The 15,916-nt window shown below is 39.1% G+C and overlaps 1 protein-coding gene across 1 annotated transcript in view; it reads left to right on the top strand.

The window, feature by feature from the left end:
- The window catches only part of INO80C (INO80 complex subunit C), a 34,964-nt gene extending 22,071 nt beyond the window's left edge, over positions 1 to 12,893 (top strand). Inside the window, exons 2-5 of the mRNA XM_054058115.1 lie at positions 44 to 154; positions 3,066 to 3,177; positions 4,897 to 4,964; positions 9,581 to 12,893. Of these exons, the coding sequence (XP_053914090.1) occupies positions 44 to 154; positions 3,066 to 3,177; positions 4,897 to 4,964; positions 9,581 to 9,712 (423 nt within the window). The 3' untranslated portion in view covers positions 9,713 to 12,893. The remainder of the gene's footprint in view (positions 1 to 43; positions 155 to 3,065; positions 3,178 to 4,896; positions 4,965 to 9,580) is intronic.
- Positions 12,894 to 15,916: the final 3,023 nt, after the last annotated feature.

Raw genomic sequence — 15,916 nt, 5'->3', positions numbered from 1 at the left:
AACTTGCTCAGAGTAACAAGCAGTAAGACTGTTTTTTCTTCAGAGTGCAGGTGGAGAGACTGTGAATGAAAACAAATTTCTGAACACAGACTCCAGCACAGGATCAGTGGAAACAACTGTCAAGCCCTTACCATTTAAAGATCCAAACTTCATCGTAAGTATATTATTTTAGCAATTTGAAATCTAAACTCTTCAAATAAAACATTAACTAGGATTATATTTAACCGTATTGCTAATGTAAATACTAAGAAAGTCTGCTTAACAGCCAAATAAAAGGTCAACAATTTTTAAGAAATTCACCTGGAGTCCATGCCATGCTATGGTCCAAAGTGCAGACTATATTATACCATGAAAATAGCACTGGTCCAGAGGCAGATCTCTTATACTAAATTCTGGAACAGAGTCAGAAAACCTGCTAGATCAAGGTAAGTGCAGAAGCTTTATGGTGTGGTATCTCACAAACTATCACAGTTATAACACCACTGTGAACATAGGAATCCCTTCTCCCAGTTTCTAGCCAAGGCAAGCTGCAAAGCAGTTGAACTAGAAATCAGCCAGAGAGTTATTAGCAAATGGCATTTTGTTCATCTACCCATCCCTGAAACTTTTAACAGACCTGTGGTATCTGTTCTTCCAGTAATTGCTAGATTTAGAAGCAAATGCTCTGTTCTTCCCAGCAGCCCGGCCTGCTGGCATTCAGTAGTCATGTAAACTCTGACAGCTGACAAAATTCAGGCTGCTAAAACACTCTGAGGTTTAAATTGAGGGAGAAGGTGAAAGAAGACTACAGCTAGTAATCTTGGGTTTGCTTTTAATATCTTTTTATCTTGCTGTGCCAGGGCCAACTCATTGGCACACTGTATAAATGTTTTCTAGACAAGCAAACTTCTCAGACTGCCAGTCCTAAGCCAGTCCTCAGAAAGACGGATTTTATCCTAGATTTCACTCTGTATGAATAAGATACAATATCCCGCAGTGTAAAACCTGACTAATCGGGCATTGCACAGCTCACTAAGCACAGGTTTGGCAGGGGGTATAAAATTAATCTCTGACTTGCAAGTTGCTCTATGTCTGCTTTGTAAATGACTTCTGTCACAAGTGGGACATTCACAAAACTGTATACTTTACTCACTCTAATCCTCTAATGAGCACCAGCATCTTTGAGAAATGAGCCTTATTGGAAAAGCTCCATTTGTGCCCAAAGGCATTCCATGTAGCTTCCATGTAGGATTTAAATAGCCATGAGGTCTTGTGCTGATCCTTCAGTTCTTAGAGAGAAGTTATCTTTTCAGCAATACTAATATCTGCATGCTTGAAATAATAATGAGTATGCAGAGCCTTTGCCGATTGCTGCAGAAATAATAGATAGTTATAATAAAAACACGAAATTTTCCTCCCCAATATAGTAACTAATTTCAGAGGTTATGTAATAAGTTTTAACTAGCTGCTTGTCAGTATGAACTGGTACTAAGCATTTGTATGACTTTTGTATCCTTTCAGCCTAATTTGCCTTAAAAGGAAGAAAATAAATCAAATAGTGTCTATCTCTCATAAATATGCCCAAGTTTGAACCTTTAACTCACTGCAGAGGACATGTATAAAACCAGAGAGGAATGAAGAAATTGCCTTTCTCTGAACTTCCTGAATGGAATTTGTATCCATTGGTGGTGGGGAAGAAGACCTTCTGACAATTGTGTACAGCAATGAATAGCTCCACCTGACCTAACCCCAGCTTTCCTTGAAATTCCCTAGTGCAGAGGTAGCTTTGTTAATTTGCACTTGGCAGTCATTGCTTTTTGATTGTTAGTATGTGAGGTGATGCTTAGCCCCATTCCCAGGAGGCATAAGTTTGTATAAACCCAATAGTTGCTTCTGAAAAATCAGATAACTTAAATCATTATGCAATGATTCTGGGGAAAATTCATGTAATGAATTTGAATTAGTAATGTAGTAGGACATCTATTTTCATCTAATTCCAGCAGTCTCTATTTTACAATGACCTCTAGATTACTAAGTTTTACCCTCAGAGCAAATACTTGCATATACTTTCTATATTGGATATCCATTGCCAAAACCCAATATAGCATCAGCTCATGAGCATCTTTTATATCTTAAATCTACAGAAAAAAAGCTTTCTTATTGAATCTTTCCTGCTGTCATTCTCAGCAATTTAACAGGCCAATTTATAAACCAATCACAGCAGAAGTATATTTGCGGAACTTTGCTGAGTTTTTCTGAGACTGTTGTGGCATGTAGTAATTATTTACAGAAATAACAACAACTCCCCAATTGTAAGAACATTTTCTTATCCAAAGTAAAGCTCTAAATTTATGTCCTTTGATCATTTAGAAGCAGTACAATATGTTGTGCAGCTTCTGTCTCTGGAGGAACATAAATAAATTATTCTGTAGCAATCACATTTGATAACTGAAACTACCATTATAGTACCTGTGGCAAGCCTTCCATTAGTGTACCTTTCAAAATGCAAAATTGTCTTGGCAGCCAACATTCTATTTATTACTCTTTTTCTATTCTTCTGTCTCCCAGCCTTTGAAAGAAAAATAAAATTTCCAGAAAGTTTCTCATAGTATTCATTGCATTATGCAAGATCAGTTGTGTTTTCTGCTGTCTCAGATAATTTACAAGAACTTGAGCTGCACCTGTAGTATGCCATAAAAAGGAAAGAAAATTTAGCTGTGTAATCACAATTTTAGACACAATTTCATAGCAATAAGTTCTAATACAATTGGAAGTACATACAGAATCCTGTAATCTCAGGCTAAGCCTAACCACATTGATTTTCTTTTTCCATGTAAAAAGCAGATTTTCATTTCCTTCAGTTAATCCTGAACATACTAGCTTTGACACAGTCCAAAAACCTTTGTTTTTCTTGCAGCCAAGATTAAAGTGTACAGTATATTGGCCTGCTGATGAAATAAGTGAAGACTACAAATTGTTTATGACAAGATGAGACCTATCCAAAAGACTGTGAAATACAAGTGTCATGCTATGAAATAGTATTCTTTAATTTTTTTTTTTTCTAAACATCATATTTTTAATTCTAGCACTCCGGCATTGGTGGAGCAGCAGCTGGCAAGAAGAACAGAACTTGGAAGAACCTAAAACAAATTCTTGCTTCTGAAAGGGCATTGCCATGGCAACTAAATGATCCGAGCTGTAAGCTGCTTAGATGTTTTGCATGTATTTATAAGTAATAAAATCCACACAAATAACTTTCTTTAAAACAAACCTGAATTATTTCATCATTGCATGCAGTGTCCTGCTTGAACAGGGACGACTAGTACATTTAAGAATAGTCCAAACACACTTGCCAGCTCTAAGCGGAAAGCGGGAGGAAGCAAATAATTTGGAGTATTGTGACAAAGTTAAAATATATTTGGGGAGAGAGTTTAATAAAGTAAATGTATTTATCCAAACCAGGGACTTGTTCCCATCAGTTTTTTGTCACCTCTTCACTGCTAAGGAGCTTCCTTCTCTGCGTACAGCCCAAGTGTCTTCTGATGAGTGGCTGCTGCTTTATTAACTATATTTGAAGTATTTTCAAATTGATTCTGCTAAGCCACATACCTACAGTGGCTTAGATCTCAACCCAAGATTCCTATCCAGCTTCTTAGCCTAGGTTCTTGGAAGATTTAAATTCTACATCCCCTATTTAGTTCCACACAGCTGAAACTACACTATTAGTAGTCCTGATTAGCAGTCCTAGCTGGTGTATATCTCCAGAAGCAGACTTACAGCAGTGATGGTAATCTAGATATACTTCAGGCCTCCTTGTAAAGCAGGATACTACTGAATGTAGCTGGAGGCAGAATGTGATCCTCAGATTTTATTTAAGCAAGTGGAGACATTTCAGAATTGGGCATATGCCTACACTTTTTGACAGACTTGGCGCTTTGTCCAAAATTAGCTTGCCTTTTTTTAAGTGTTTTAAATGCAACTGTTATAGAAAAATACAGACTACTGTGTGTTCCTGCCTATTGTAACTGACAATCTGCTGATGTTGCTATTTCTATTACATTCTGTTTGCAGCAGTAAATTTACAGGATTTTTTCGTAAGAAGGTAGACTAACAAATTCACTTGCGTATTTAAAAACAGCTGTCTGTGGCATTAGTTTCCTTTGAATTATGAGATGATAAGTTAGAAATCTGATATGGATGGAGCATTTGAATCAATCATAGCATCTGAATGAAGTAAGAGAGAGAACATGAGGGAGGAAAGGAGTCAGGTATAAGATATTTTTGCAAATATCCAGAACTGGGGATTTAACTACTTAAGCATACAAACTGTTTTGCTTAAAAATGTTTATGAATGAGAGTTGCTATCTAAAGGGCACTAAAGAACAGCAATTTCAATAATTTAATTTAAGCTTTCAGACAATTTTCTAGGTAATTCACTGGGCTTAAAATAGTACATGCTTAAAGATTTAACTGATTTAAAATATTATTTTGCTTTTCTGGATTATAGTATTCCAGGGCTGCAATTTTGAGCAATGGTTCATGGTCTTAACATACAGCATGTGTATGGTAATGGCTGTTCTCTGCAAAGAACTGACTGCAAGGGAATTCATTAAGACTTGGAAGAAATCAACACATTTTAAATAGCTTTTGCATTTTTCCTTTCGGGGATGGCAGTTCTGCTTGCTGAACTCTTATTGGAGAGATGATGAGATCAGGCTGTTATCTACAGTGCTAATAGACTAAATGTTTTCAGAGGTAATTCTGCTTCATATTTCCTTGCCTTAATGCTGCTGATTACTAGAGACTTCAGAAAATAAAGGCAGTGTTTTAAAGAAGTATTGTTACTACTTGCATTTTGGTTTTACATTCCAAAATATATGTATAGCATGCTGAATTTATCCCTTTGTTTCTCTCTAGACTTCAATATTGATGCTCCTCCTTCCTTTAAGCCTGCCAAGAAATATTCGGACATTTCAGGACTTCCGGTAAGTATTTTATTTTCCTCTTCAAAATTGGCATCTTGCTTTCCACACTGAAATAAAGCTGGTGGATGCTTTTGTAAAAGATGTACCTGCTGAGGTTCCTGCTTAGCCTTGTGCTCAATAGTTTTTCAGTGATTTAGGGCCAAACTCCAAACACTGTTGGTACATTGCAAAAAACCTTAAGTGGCTAACAGATGTCAGGACAGATTAAATACCTTGTTCTGCAGTGTGGCTTCTATCACACCACTTTTCCAGCTGTAGAGTCTGCACTGGTCCCCATGATTTCTGATTCCTTAGATTGTTACTGGTAGCCTGCAGTCTCCATGACTGCTAACTTTGCCAAGCTTTAACCACACAGACTGAAACTTTCCATGCTGAGTGTTTGCCTAAGGCCGATCTATATCATTATATCTTTTAGAGAAAGTTTCAAAAAGATGGTTCAGCAATTTCCAAGAATGAGATTAGGCAAAATTATATTGATTGGCCCTGATTATAAAAAAGTGTTATCATAGCTCTTAAACTTTCCCTCAAACAAATCAGCCTGAGAGAGACACTTGGCATGGACTTTTTGAGAATTTCAAATAGCCTTGTGCTTCAGAGCTGGAACTTGGAGTTTGGCAAGTGTGTAGTCTGTGTGTCACAGATGGGCTTTTTTACATGGTTTTGTCGAAGAAAAAAGAAAAAGAAAAGCCCTCCCTCCATCATGCTCAAAAAAAATCTTGGTAGTTACAGTTTGGCACCTGAATTCCCCGAAGATTCTGTTGGCGGAAAACAAGAGTAAAGTCACTGAATTCTGCCCAACAAAAATTTTCTATCTGCTGCTGGCATTCTTCCTATGTGACATGCATAATTTTACTTAAAACAAAACAGGTGTTAGTAAAAGCATATCTTTTCACTTTTCACCTTCAGCGGAAGCTTATGCATTTATTCAAGTGAATGTGAGTGTTTTATTTTGGGCTATAAAAAGGGTTACACTACAACAACGAAAAACTTTGTAATTCAAAGAGCCTTAAACAGAGTTTCTGGATCCTTTCCCCCAGTTTAATCTGTTTTTCACCCACAGGGCACTAGCCCACCTCACAGTCTTGATATCACATCATAGACATGCCTGTAAATTACAGATTTGTTATGTTGATGGAGGCTAACGCAGCACCTTGTGTTCTGTAGGCTGAATTAGGTGAAAGTCCCCACTAGGGAAGAAAAATGGGTGAGTATTTAGTTAAGGACTGCCTTACAGTGGATACACAGTGGAATGCATCAAAGAATAGCTGTATTGCCAACTGTAATCCTGCACATCCTAACATTTGAGTTCCTGATTTGGCAGCATATGTTTTCCTCAACTTTTTTATTTTTTAAGTAACACATTTAAATAAGGCATCTAGAAGGTGGGATGTTTACTGCCTGTGCCTTTGAGCCTGATTTGGAAATGAAGTAGGTTGCTCAGTTCGAGGCTGGTAACCCTTGGTGTTCAAGAGGGATTGGGAAAACAGCATCTCCCTTACAGACTCTGGCAGACAGCAAATGAAAATGGCTGCTCACAAACCCAGGGAAAATAATTCCCTCCTGCCAGGCAGGCTTACAGTCTTGTGCTTCTGAGAGTATTGTTTTGATATAACAGAAACTAATTTTCAGACAAGGAGCAGGAGCCAGTTGAATAAGGAACTTTGCATAAATACCCCTACTCTATGTAAAGATGCAGTGGGTGGAGGGAGGGGGGGATAAGTGGACACTTGAAATAATTATGAGTAGGTTTCACCAAAACAGCAAAAAATCCATACTAGGTCACTTAATGGTATTCATGTTTCCTATCCTCTTCCCTTAGATTTGCTTTGCAAGTATTAGTAGCATTCACACCAAGTGTTATTTGTGTTGCAGCAAAATCTCTGACCTGTGAGGCGTTTGAGGGGCTTACATGGGGGCAGATGGCATAAGGGCAAAAGTCTGTTTCACTGTCCCATCTCCAAGGAACCAAATAATGCTTTCCAATGCCGCCCTTTGATGGATTACAAAACTAGTCAGTTGTTGCATCTATAGCAAGATGATGATGCAGGTTATAGATGTGAAGACTGTCCCAGCCATCTAAGGATCAGTTTACCATAGAAAATAAACGTCTTCCTTTCAGTTCCTCATGTTTTTTTACCAGCTCCTTCTTTTCATCAGTGATTTATGTACTCTAACTATTCTAGCTCAGTATAAATACTCTCCTTCCTATATGAATCCATTTAGTGCTGCTTTTATTTCCTTTCTTTGTCTTTCCACTTTATTTCTTTTTTTTCTTTCTTGATTTTCCATCCTCTAATTGCATCGTGAATTGTTTCCTATTTTACCTGGCCTGCTTCTTCAGACTATGATAAAAATACCATGTTTAAAAAAAACTTTTTTATTAAGATGACTGAGACAGTGTGTCCTTTAATTTGCTAAGCCAGAAATGTTTCGCAAGAAGCACTAAATTTGTCAAGATCTTTTCCTAGTAGGAAGATATGTGGGGTAGCAGAATATTTAAAAATCTAGTATAAAAAAAATGTCTGTATTTTCTGTGTAAAACCTGAAAGTATTTCTGTAAAAATGTATTTTCCGTGGGGATACTGGATTCCCCATGAAAAACAAAAGTAAAATACATTCCTTAGTGTAATCCACTTAGGGAAGAATTAAATAGTCTAGGAAGTACAAAAAAAAGAGAAGTGTATTAAACAATCTCATTAGTATACCTGCAGTTATATTAAATGCCACAATTAAATTCTACTGAGCCTCTTTTCTTTCTGTGTGTAACACAAATGGAGTGAAATTTACCAATGGTTTAAACAGGACAGCTAACTTATATTTGTAATGCAGCCTAGAATTCAAAAATGATAGCTCCTATATCAACACTGCAAAAATAAAACTTGCAAGATAAGTATTTAGATATTTTAACACGCAAACCAAATTTATTGTAGAGCAGATAAAAAATCCCAAACCTTGAAACATTCATATTTCTCTTCCTTCTCTGAAAAATGGATCAACCTTGTTACTATAGAAACAGATGGAGATAACTTATTTATTGCGTTTGGAGAGCATGTATCTGTGGCCTTTGCATTAAGTTTCTAAACATGAGAGAGGTTCTTTGCAAAATCACCTATTTCACTCTGCTAATCTGTTTTAATTATTGCTGAAGTAGCAGTAAAGTTTGTTTTCAGACTGAAGTCATGGCATATATGACTGGTTACTGTAAATCAGTGTGTGCAAACAATACAGCCCAATATGAAGTATCAGAATGTTGAGGAATTGCCATTTAACCTGGGTGGTGCACAGCACAAATTGCTGATTTTGCTTAGCTAGCTTATTTCAAAACTATGCACAGTTGAAAAGCAGTCTGCTTGGTTAGCTTATTTCTAGATGCATGAGGCCAGATTTAAAATGTGAAATAAAAATAAATTTATACCTGCTGTAAACATGAAGTTACCACCCAGCGTAATTTACTCCTAATGTCCTAATGTTGCCATTTGTTTGAAAATTGATTGGTGGATTGACTGTTAGCTTACTGCATTTAATTAACCTGGTAGCATTTCTTTCTAAAGAAATAAGCTACAAATAACACTTAATTCTCTGCTAGGTCTTATCAGGCCAGATGATTAACCTGATTGTTACTGTGGTTAACAAATCCTTTGCAACATAAAAATGATGAAGAGTTCTGCACTTCAGCAGTATCGATGGGGGGAACACTCCAGCTCTTCCTGGCCTTTTCTGTTTTAGTAGGTCTTAAGGGATCTCAACTGCCTGTGCCTTGCAGGCTGCCACTATCTCCTATTAAAGAGAAGTATAGAAGACACTTTCAGAGCCTTGGCAGGCACTTGGTAATTCAATGCGGAGCAGGTGGTGATTGTCCTGGAGGGAGAATGTGGAGAGGTGATACCCTGAAGCCTACCTTCTTCCAGCCCACCCTCCTGTGCTGCCCCTGAGCTCATCTGAGCTCGAGGTTTCTGTAGCAACTGGGAAGGGGAGAGCATGGAAGATAGCTGGCACCACTCCCAGGTACCCAGGGTCCAAATATAGCAGAGGCTACAAGCATAGCCTAGAGTTAGCTGGCCAGACTGCTATGCTGAAAGCAGGCGTCTGTAGAAAAGCACAATGCTGAGTTCAAATTTCTTATCAGTTCAGTCACAGAACCATAAGCTGAGACACCCTTGCTTTAAAAACCACTTTAAAGTAAATTAAAACCCAAGTTGTATGCAGGAAGAGAAAATCAGTCCAAAGCTATCAGAGCACCCATAATTCAGCCTCTTTGCGGGTAATTTATTGGCAGCAGCCTGACTCTTTGGAGAGCTGCCTTGTGAGAGACTGCACAAGGCACAGAGTTGCTAGGGTGAGTTTAGAGAATTGAGGAATTTCTTTTGCACTGTGTTTTCTATGAAACTATTTTAGCCCTCTGTTATGTTTAATGCATTTTTAATGAGATTTTATAGGGGTCTGTTAACTTCTCATAAGTTCTGACACAAGAACAAAGTTTTGGCCACGTAGTAGAACAGCAGTGCTGTTACTGGGAGAAGAAATTCACTATTTTGTGGTCTTGCAATTAGATGGGGTTTTTTTTATTATTCTAAATGTGTTCTTTGAATGGCGTCTCTGCCATTGTTTTTTTTCAGGCAAACTACACAGATCCCCAGAGCAAGCTGAGATTTAGTACTATTGAAGAATTTGCCTATATTCGGATGCTCCCTTCAGATGTGGTTACAGGATACCTGGCTCTAAGGAAAGCAACAAGTATTGTTTCTTGAAGAGACCAAATACTGTTGTGTATCACTTGTGAACAGTGCTGATTCTGAGAATCATGATTGAAACCATCTGTTGGAGTGAGGTTCCTTCAAAATATCCGTGGGTATTTGCATCTGGAAGTAGTTGATGATACATGGATTTGAAGAACATATGGATTCAATTTTGATAAATGCTGATATTTGTTAGTCAATTTCTAAGCCATTTGGTTTGATGAACAGAATAACAGACCTTAAGGATACATCTGCACTGTAGTGTCTGAGTTATATTAATTTCCATAGAGACAAGATTTCATCTCCACCCTGTATATTTTGTGTACTGCTGTGACTCAGAAGAAACAAGCATTTGAATTAAGGAAAAGGTACCAAGATATCCCATCTTCTAAACGTGTCTTGCTAGATGTGCTTGCTGCTTGGTCATGAAGAGGTTTGTCCCATCTGTAGAATGAGGCTAAGATATCTAGCAAGTGCTGCTGTTGTGATGACTGTTAGTGGTACTGAACACTGTGGAAATGAACAGCTTCACACAAATATTTGCATTGAAGAACTGTCAGCATAAATAAAGTTGGACTGAAAGTTGTTTTTAAAATATCCTAATGAATATGCATAACAGCATCAAATATTCAGGTAACTCTTAATCATGACACCTTGGTTTTAAGTGCTTCATTTCACAAGCTGACTGTTCTTCTACCTTTTCTAATTAGTATAAAGTTAGGACTAATTAGTACAAAAATGTACTAATTTTGTGGACTTTTTAAAAATGATGCTAAAACAAGCAGGAAATCCACTGTCCAGTGGCACTCTGACACCTAGATGGTCTTCAGCAAAGCAAGACCTCCCATGGCAGAATGCTGACCTTGGCATCGTGAGGTAGCAGAAGAATAACCTATAGCAACTGAACATTGTCACCTTTTCGACGAAGAATACTGAAGGAGAGTTTGGAGTCTCCCTAGAGGGGCCTGCTAAGTATACGCCAACGCTACAATGACCAAGATTTCCTGAAACTAAGTGTGGGGCAAGGAGGCAGAAGGTTTTCTGCAAATTCTTTCTTTTTGTCCTCTGTCTTATGACCAGCTGCTGATTTTTTGCGTTCTCAGTTCTGCATCTTTGTCCCAGCTTTGGACTCTTGTCATGTTTTAATCTGGACTCCCAAGTTCAGGCTCAGCCATTCCTAGCCTCCAGCCACCTGGCCTTCATGCCCACACAACACCAACTGCCCCATAGCTGGGGCACTTACCTCCTTAGCTCTCTGAGTCAGTGGGTGTTAGCCAGAAAGGCAGCTAGGCCAAGTTACCACTTGCTATGGGAATGTTCTCCTGTGTGCAAAACTGCCAAGTGAAGGACTTGTCCCATACCTTGTGAGTCCCGGACTGCCCAGGTCACTAAGGAGAAGAGACACTGGTCACGGGACAGCAGTCCTATCTCACCTGAGCTCCATCATGGACCCTGGGATCTTGTGCAAGGCGCCTCTTCTCTCTGAGTGCACAAGCTTCAGGCAGCGGTGACTAGTTAATGTCTAAGCTGCATCTTGATTGCACATTTTTATAGACATGATAATTATTAAAACTTTATTTTTTTTTCTTATTGAATGAATAAATATGCAGTGTATTACTCGTGCTAGTTTAATTTCTACTCCAAAACAGGAAAAACTATAAAGGGACACATTGTTTAATGAAATTCTGTGCGACTCATTCCTCAGTTTCTGTGATCTAATATTTACAAAACCAAAGTAATTTGAAAAGTCTTTGACAGGCTTACAATAGATCCTTCAAAGCCCTGGATACCAGATAATGCTACAACTGTATCACAGAACAAAAAAGAATAAGACAGGATGTCTCTCTTCATGCCAGTAAGCATCCAAGCCACGTTCTCTTTGCATCCGAGTTTTAGAATGGATGTTTTTGACTTACTTTACGTACTAAAGATGTGTTTATAAGATAAGCTTAACACTGATATGAAAAGAAAACACACAGAACTGCTGTAAGATCATTTGTGCTTTAAATAAGCAGACAGTTCAGAAAATTGTATTTCAACAGCCTGTTCTCTCCTACAAATATTTGTAACATTCTTTGGGAATGACCGTTTAAGAACCCAGGCTCCCTCACCATCCGAAGCGTTCCACACGCTCTTGGGCTGTATATTAAGATGTTGCTTCTCAACTAATTTCTACTGTGCAGTGTTTATACATTCCATTTTCAAAACCTAAGTGTTCTACTAATCAATAGGCATAAAAATAGTAAATACAGCTTAGATGTGGCAAAAACTTTAGCCATTCTTCCCTCAATGTTTTCTTTCCATATGGTGGCTGCCAGATTCCCTTTCCTTTCCTTGTTTCTTCCTTTGTTAGCGTGTAGCCTTTTTTTTCTTAGTACTACCTCGGTTTTACTAATTAGGCTGTGCAGTGCTCACGCCAAGAGTGATGAGTCAGCCATCAGCACCATTCAGCCTTACACTGATCAACAACAGCTTACTATGTGGAACAATCAAAACAAATTTGTTCTAGCATGACGCTGAGGACAGAAAAGATTTAGGAGCCAACCTGTACGCTGTTGTTCGGTATGAGTAGGTTCTTTTTGGGAACAACATGTGGACCTGATGCTCTCATCAATGCCTTCTGTGAAAGAACTGAGCAATACCTACCTTGCTGCATATAAAAGAAAACAAGGGTAAGTGAAGAGCTAGTCTGTGCCACAGAGTAGTTTTAAAGTATGTTTTATTGCCAGTTTTAGAAGTGAAAATTGAGTAGTACGTTTATATTTAAATTTACTTATAGGACATTATTTAGATAAACAAAAATAATTTAAATTCAAACTGAAAGAGGACCAAAGAAAGGAATTTGGAAAGAGAAACAGTGATAAATAACATTTCAGACTTGGAAGAAAGTATATTTTTACTAATAGTACTGCCACATCTGTAAAGCAGAAAGCCAACAGTCAGAGTGAGGAGTAATTTGTTCCAGTACAACCATTACTACCTGTGAAGTATCATCTGAATGTGTTTGTTAATACATACCATGGATGGCTTCAGCCTCACAGGCATTTGCATTAGTATGTTCCCCTGTCACCCCACTCCATTGCCTCTGTAACGACTTGCAGCACACCAATTGCTAAGCTCCCACAGAAATCCCAGTGACATTGATGGGAAGTGAGTTTGTCCAGCAACCTGCAAGGTACAGTCCAACTGGCAAAGCTTTACCCTTGGCCTTTTTGATGGGTGGAAAAGCATATTTTCCTTGCCTTGTCTGTCCTGTCCCTCAGAAAGAATGAGGATTTTCAGCAGAGGCCAAGCTCCCATTTCCCTGCGCCACACCCTGCCCCAAACGCTGCTGGTCCAGCAAACTCTGGAGGTTGGCGGGTCACCTCAAGTTCACAGTAGCTTTTTCTGGAGGTGGGTGAAGACTGTAGTAGCTTGTATTTATCCCATGATTTGAGTGGGTCTGCTTGCTCTCTAGGCCTTGGTAAAGCTGGAAACTGCCCCTGCAGCAGCATGGCTAAGGGTGATGAGAGGAGTGAAGCTGCAGCTGCTTCCTCCACCTTCCTATATTCTGTAGTGGTTAAGAGGGCAGGATGATGGAGCTCCAAGGCTTTTGCCTTGATTTTTCACAGCTGGTTTGTACTACACATGGAAACTTCCTGCCCCAGCCCTGCTCTCTCTGCATCTGTACTAGGAGTGGCCTTAACCCATGTTCTGGAAAGCAGGAAAATTCAATTCAGAGAGGCCTCGCACCACCCCATTTTAGAGCCCCTACACTTCACTGTCCTGTATTTCCCTGCTTCCTCCCATCATAAAGTTCTACATGCCTATGAAGCTGCTATACATGGGCTTCTATGGAAGATGATAGTAGAAGATACATGCAGGGAGATGTGCCTTGGACTCCTTTGACAGAAGCCTGGAAGTGTCAAACCCCAACGAAGCTGAAGGAAATGAAAGTAAACAATGGGGAGGACTTTGTACTGGTGAATAATATCTAAGTAAAAAATAATTAGCATAAGGTTAAAAACCTTTTGTAAGCCCACTCTGTTAAGAAAAAAGCTCAAACTCCCTGCACAATGACAATCTTTTTCCTGAAGGGCTAAGTAATCTTTAATAAATTAATAAAACAATTTATTATTTGTAAACTTACCAATAGGTTTTAAGGCCTCTTGCAGTCTCTTACAATGTATGCGGTTTACGTACTCGAGACAAAATGGCAAATAGTTTTAATTTCAGAATCACTTCAGGGAAGAAGACACTCAGATGTTAGATTCTGGGAGAAAAAACATGGCTTAATGCAGTTTGAAACAAGAAGAGTCAATCAGTATCTGTATCGCTACTGAACACTTCAGTCACACTAGGACAGTGATACTGCTAATATTAGAATTCATGGAAATCTCTGTCTTTTTCTTATTTTGATGTGGATCCCCCAATTAAAAACCACCATTCTCTGCAAGTTGGAGAGCGGATGTGTGGGGCTCAATAAGATAATACACCTTCAGGTAAGAAAAACATTTTGTTTAAGTAATTTGGTATCTGTAAGTATTGCTTGACTTGATTTTGTATTACCTGAGAAGCTTATCAAATCCAGTCTTTTCAGATGATTACGCTACTGTAAATCACAACCTACAGACAGCAATAGCAGTAATCTCTTGGGAGAGGTAATAACAGCAACAACTAACAAGCACTTTAAACTACTGGTTTAAACAGTGGTTGTGTAATTACAAACAGTTTATGACCTATGAAATCTTGTGTTAAGAACAGGACATCACTTTCTCTGACACCATAGTCTAAAATAAAAAATCTCTACATAAAAATCAGTACTAGTGGACTAGACAGTAAGTTGTTTCGAGGGCTGGCTGTGGTTCCTGTTTGCCAGCATGTTCTCCTCTAGGCAAGAGCTCCTGTCAGTTGCTTGCATGCTGCTGACTGCTATGGCTCTGTTATTTGTTAACCAGCACAGCACCCCAAGAAACTGTTCATGGACTATCTGAAGTTTCCAATGTCCAAAGCCTGGGATGGAAAAATTACTCTTCTCTCAGGTGAAAAAATCATTTACAAGCCACTAATGATACACAGCATATGTGAACAGCGCCCTATTCTCTGTGAGACTTGAATCCAAAGCATAGTTTGTGTAAAAGGAGAATAGGTGCCCCTCGTGGATATTTCTGTTTCAGCACAGGTCAAATGCAAGCAAGTTCTCAGCTAAGGTTTTGGAATTTCAGAAGACATCTCCCTACCCATGTGTGGGAAAAAAAGTGTTTCCTGCTTCATTCTATCAAAATAAATTGGTACCTGTGCACATTCAGTGCCTCCATATATATAAAAAAGCCCCCAAAACTATAAAGATAAAGCTACAGCAATTAACCCTTATGAGCAGAGGTACAGGTCTGGCCTGCTTGGTTGGTATTTGGCAGATGTTGGGCACTGGGTAAGCAAAGGTAATAGGGAATGTCTGAATTCTGGCTGTGATCTCATTTATAACCCAAGGGACAGCAGTTTTACAAGACAGGTTCACTTAATTCTCTTCTTTCAGGAGGAGGAGGTGCCTCTAAAAAGGACACCATGAACACATACATACATTGCCTGCATACCGTGTGTCTGGTCATTTGAGTCACCTTCCCTGGAGGTATTTAAAAGACAGGTAGAGGAGGTGCTCAGGGATATGGTTTAGTGGCAGACAGGAATGGTTGGACTCCATGATCCAAGAGGGCTTTTCCAGCCTAGTGATTCTCTGCTTCTATGAAGGTCAGATAGAGGGGACAGAATTTAGGATCTTTTAATATCATTGTCTGTTGGCCCAAATCCTTCTCTGCCATCTCCCAGTGTAGACATGATGCTGGTAACACCTCTGTGCTCACAGAAGGGCCTGAAGGAGTGACCCCATTCACACGGAGAAGTGCTCCTTTGGGCTGAGCTATACCCAGACAGTTAGAGCAGTTAATTGTGTGAAACCTTCAGACCTGCTGCTTATCAAGACAGTGGAGGGCTGGCCATACAGTGTGTACCTCCCCCGTCCAGTGTCTATGGCATCCTTCACCAATTGGCTAAGCAAAGAAACGTGGGGATGAGTACATGCAGGCAGTCTCACAGTGGGAGTCTTCCTTCCAGCTCAGGATCAAAAGCAAGCATACACTTTCAAACAACTGGAAAAAGCCAACAGCCTCTAGCAGTGTGCCTAACTAGCAGTTCTTGCATGTGGGGCAACAGAGGCAGTGTGGGGTCTGGTAATAATCA

This window comes from Cuculus canorus, chromosome 2 (genome assembly GCF_017976375.1).
Source record: "Cuculus canorus isolate bCucCan1 chromosome 2, bCucCan1.pri, whole genome shotgun sequence".
Lineage (NCBI taxonomy): Eukaryota > Metazoa > Chordata > Aves > Cuculiformes > Cuculidae > Cuculus > Cuculus canorus.
Note: the sequence above shows the minus strand (reverse complement) of the source record. Positions and strands in the feature narration are given on the sequence as shown.